Raw genomic sequence first — 3,647 nt, forward strand, 5'->3', positions numbered from 1 at the left:
GTTAGTCAGGATGGTCTCAATCTCCTGACCTCATGATCCGACCGTCTCGGCCTCCCGAAGTGCTGGGATTATAGGCATGAGCCACCATGCCCAGCCTAACTGGTGTATTTTCACAATTGACATTCAATAACATTATTGATATAGTTGGGTTAATATCTACCATCTTTTAGTTATTGCCCTTGTCTTTATTCCAGTCGTTCTCTGCTTTTCATGGTTTAATTTGGGCATTTTATATGATTCAATTTTCTCTCTTAGCATATCAGGAATCCTTCTTTGTATGCTTTTAGTGATTACCATAGAGACTATTTTTTACTTAGTAGGTTTATTCTAAGAGATAACGCTTGGTAAAATAACAATAGCAACAATGTATTTGATTAGGTATATTAATGTATGTTATATATATAAACATATGCATAAATATTTATAGAAGTATGCTTATATATAAGTGAAATTCATGAAAGAAACTAAGAATGGAAGGAAAGAATTGAGGTATTCTGTCATAAAGTGTTGACACTACCTCTGAAGCAATATACTCTGATTTGAAAGGGAAATTGAATTAGGTTTAAATGTAATATTGCAAAGTATTGGTCAAGCTATTGGACCAGGAGCCTCAGTTCCTTGCTGGCTATTGGTCTGAGGCTGAATTCAGTTCCTTCCCATGTTGGCTTCTCCTAAATGGCAGAATGCCTCATCAATGTCACTAAAGGAGAGAGTTTGCTAGCAAGACAGAAATCACAACCACATAATCATCCAAGTGACATCCCAGCACCTTTGCAATATTTTGCTGTTTACAAGCAACTCACAGTGTCTGTCCAAACACAAGATGAGACTATTAGAATACAAGGTTGTGTTTACCAATAAATTGGGATCATTGGATGCCATGCTAGAGTCTGACTGCCATATGAGGTCTTCTCCAATCTGCAACATTTTTTCAGACTTCACTTATTTTAAATAATGTTGACGCTTTTGAAAAGAACTGGTCGAATATTTTGTAGAATGTCCTGCAATATAGATCTATCAGATCATGCTTGGGCTAAGGTTATGGCTTAATTTAGACACTTATATTTATCCAAGTTTGAAGACAAAATACCAAGCAATATACTATTTGGAAATATAAACTAAAAGATAAAAATAATTAAAGAGAAATAAGGGAATGACAAATAGACAATTGAAAATAATAGTAATCTTCACCAGGTGAGGAAATAAATGCAACATGGGTATGCACACATGGGACATCAACAATATTGATAATCTTCTGTTTATTAAGTTTGGCAGTAACTGACAAAAAGGCAAACTTTCTTATTTTAGAATAGTTTTAGATTTACAGAACAGTTGCAAAGATAGTACACAGTGTTTATACATACCCTACATACAGTTTCCTTTATTATTTTCCTCATACATTAATGTGGCATATTTATCACAATTATTATCACATTAATGTGGCATAATTATCATAATTAATGAATCATTAGTACACATTATTATTCATTAACTTCCTAACTTTTTTCAGATTATCTTACTTTTTACTTAATGTCCTTTTTCTGTTTCAGTACCCTACCTAAGCTCCCACATCTCATTTAGATATCATGTCTCCCTTAGACTCCAAAGGTTATGGTCAACTAATTTTACAAGGTTGTCAAGAAAATTCAGAAAGAAATATTTATATATATACATATATATAATATGTCTCCCTTAGACTCCAAAGGTTATGGTCAACTAATTTTACAAGGTTGTCAAGAAAATTCAGAAAAAAATATTTATATATATACATATATATATGTGTATATATATATATATATGTGTGTATATATAAAACTTTTGCTCCAGCAAGCCTACTTTTGGAAATCTGTGCTATAAAAATAAAAGTTCTAATTATAAAGAGATATGGATATTTGTTGCAGTAGTTTTGGAAGTGACAGAACATTTCAAACAACTTTAAATGCACATCAAATGAATAAATTGTTGATGTGTCCATACTGTGGAATATTCAGCAAGTAAAGGGACTGGTTTAGAGTTCTATCTGTTGACCTGGAGTGATCAGCAGATAGAACACCAAGGCCTTTTGGCTCTCAGCAAAGGAGAATCTCATCACTCCCCAGATCTTACATGGTAAAACATGTTCTCAGTTCATTTAGTCTGTTCTGAAGGGCAAAATGTTGGTGAACTTGTGCAGAGGTCAGAGTGACACCATCTTGATGTGTAAACTGCACATAACACATGTATACATGGCAATTTTTTTTTACGCCAGTTTAGATTCAGTGGAAATTTAATGCTTAAGATGTTTGCTTGGAGTAAACAAGCAAAGCAAATTTCAGAAGTTTGTATGTGATATGAATGCTTTTGCTAAAACAATTTCCCCCACTACATGTGTGTTTATCTATCGGTGTGAAAGAACTCAGCCCAAGCTTTTAGTAATAGTTATGTTACTGTGGGTGGTATGCTATTTTAGTTTTAAAATATTAATTTAATAAACAACTTTTAAAAACAGAAATAAAGGTAACAGAATATCAAGTTTAAAATGATGTTTTCTTATTTAGATGGACGATGCTTGGAAGTATAATGGAGATGTTGAAGACATTAAGAGAACTCCAAACAATGTGGTCAGCACCCCTGCACCAAACTCGAATGCATGCCAACTGGCTTCAAGCTCATCTAGCCAGAGAGAGGTAGCAGCAACAGAAGAAGATGTGACAAGGCAGCCCTCTCCTACATCCCCCTTCTCATCTCTTTCCCAAGACCAGGCTGCCACTTCTAAAGCCACATTGTCTTCCACATCTGGTCTTGATTTAATGTATGAATCTGGAGAAGGGGAAATCTCCCCCCAAAGAGAAGTCTCAAGATCCCAGGTGAGTTTGGGAAAGTTCTTTATCATCTGTGGCTCAGACACTTACGCATTTAAATCTGGAAACCATGTCTCAAACGTCAAACCTCTAGGTGTTAATCTGGGCTGAAAATGTGCAAAGTGATATTCTGGTTTACTTGGAACAGATCTTGGAGGAAGTAGGTGTCTTTCCACTCTGAGTGCATAGATCCAGATAACACTTGTGATGTGAGTGTATGGAGACTTTGTGCACCAGTCTCTTTGGGATTTGGCTGGTGTTTTCTCTGTATTCCACGTTTCAGTAGTGGTTGCCTTGTACTGCTAGTGTCCAGTAGTCCCAGGTTTCAGCTACAATAGTCGCTTTGAAGGTTTTAGATGCAGATCTAGTGTATATATGGGTGACAGAAGCCCTTTCCCAGGGAACTTAACTGGCCACAAGGAAAAATTGATGCACATGATAGGTGCTGGCTTCTAGGTACATGGCATTTCTTTTTCGTTAATTTTAACCTTCTAGTGACTTTTAATACTATTTTATACTTTAGAATGTCTATAATTTTCGATGTTTCCTTATCTCCGAATGGGACTATCGAGGCTTGGTTATAATATGACAATTGTATTCCACAACATTTGGATTCCAAACAAAATATACCATCAGATGAAGAATGACATGTGTAGTTTCTCCTACTTAAATTTCTAATAGATGACTTCTAAGAGAATGATTAGGTAATAAATGTTCTTTGTAGCCTACCTGTAAAAATGCCAAAAGTCTTTGGGTAACAGAAAGCTTCTCTCTCTTAGAAAAATTCTTGCTAAGCATTTTGATAGT

The 3,647-nt window shown here is 35.1% G+C and overlaps 1 protein-coding gene across 1 annotated transcript in view; it reads left to right on the forward strand.

The window, feature by feature from the left end:
* The window catches only part of LOC105512432 (LIM domain only protein 7), a 194,271-nt gene extending 191,320 nt beyond the window's left edge, over positions 1–2,951 (forward strand). The window contains exon 15 of the mRNA XM_011942886.1: positions 2,538–2,951. Within this exon, the coding sequence (XP_011798276.1) occupies positions 2,538–2,951 (414 nt within the window). The remainder of the gene's footprint in view (positions 1–2,537) is intronic.
* Positions 2,952–3,647: the final 696 nt, after the last annotated feature.

Source organism: Colobus angolensis, unplaced genomic scaffold, assembly GCF_000951035.1.
Source record: "Colobus angolensis palliatus isolate OR3802 unplaced genomic scaffold, Cang.pa_1.0 Scaffold211, whole genome shotgun sequence".
Classification (NCBI taxonomy): domain Eukaryota; kingdom Metazoa; phylum Chordata; class Mammalia; order Primates; family Cercopithecidae; genus Colobus; species Colobus angolensis.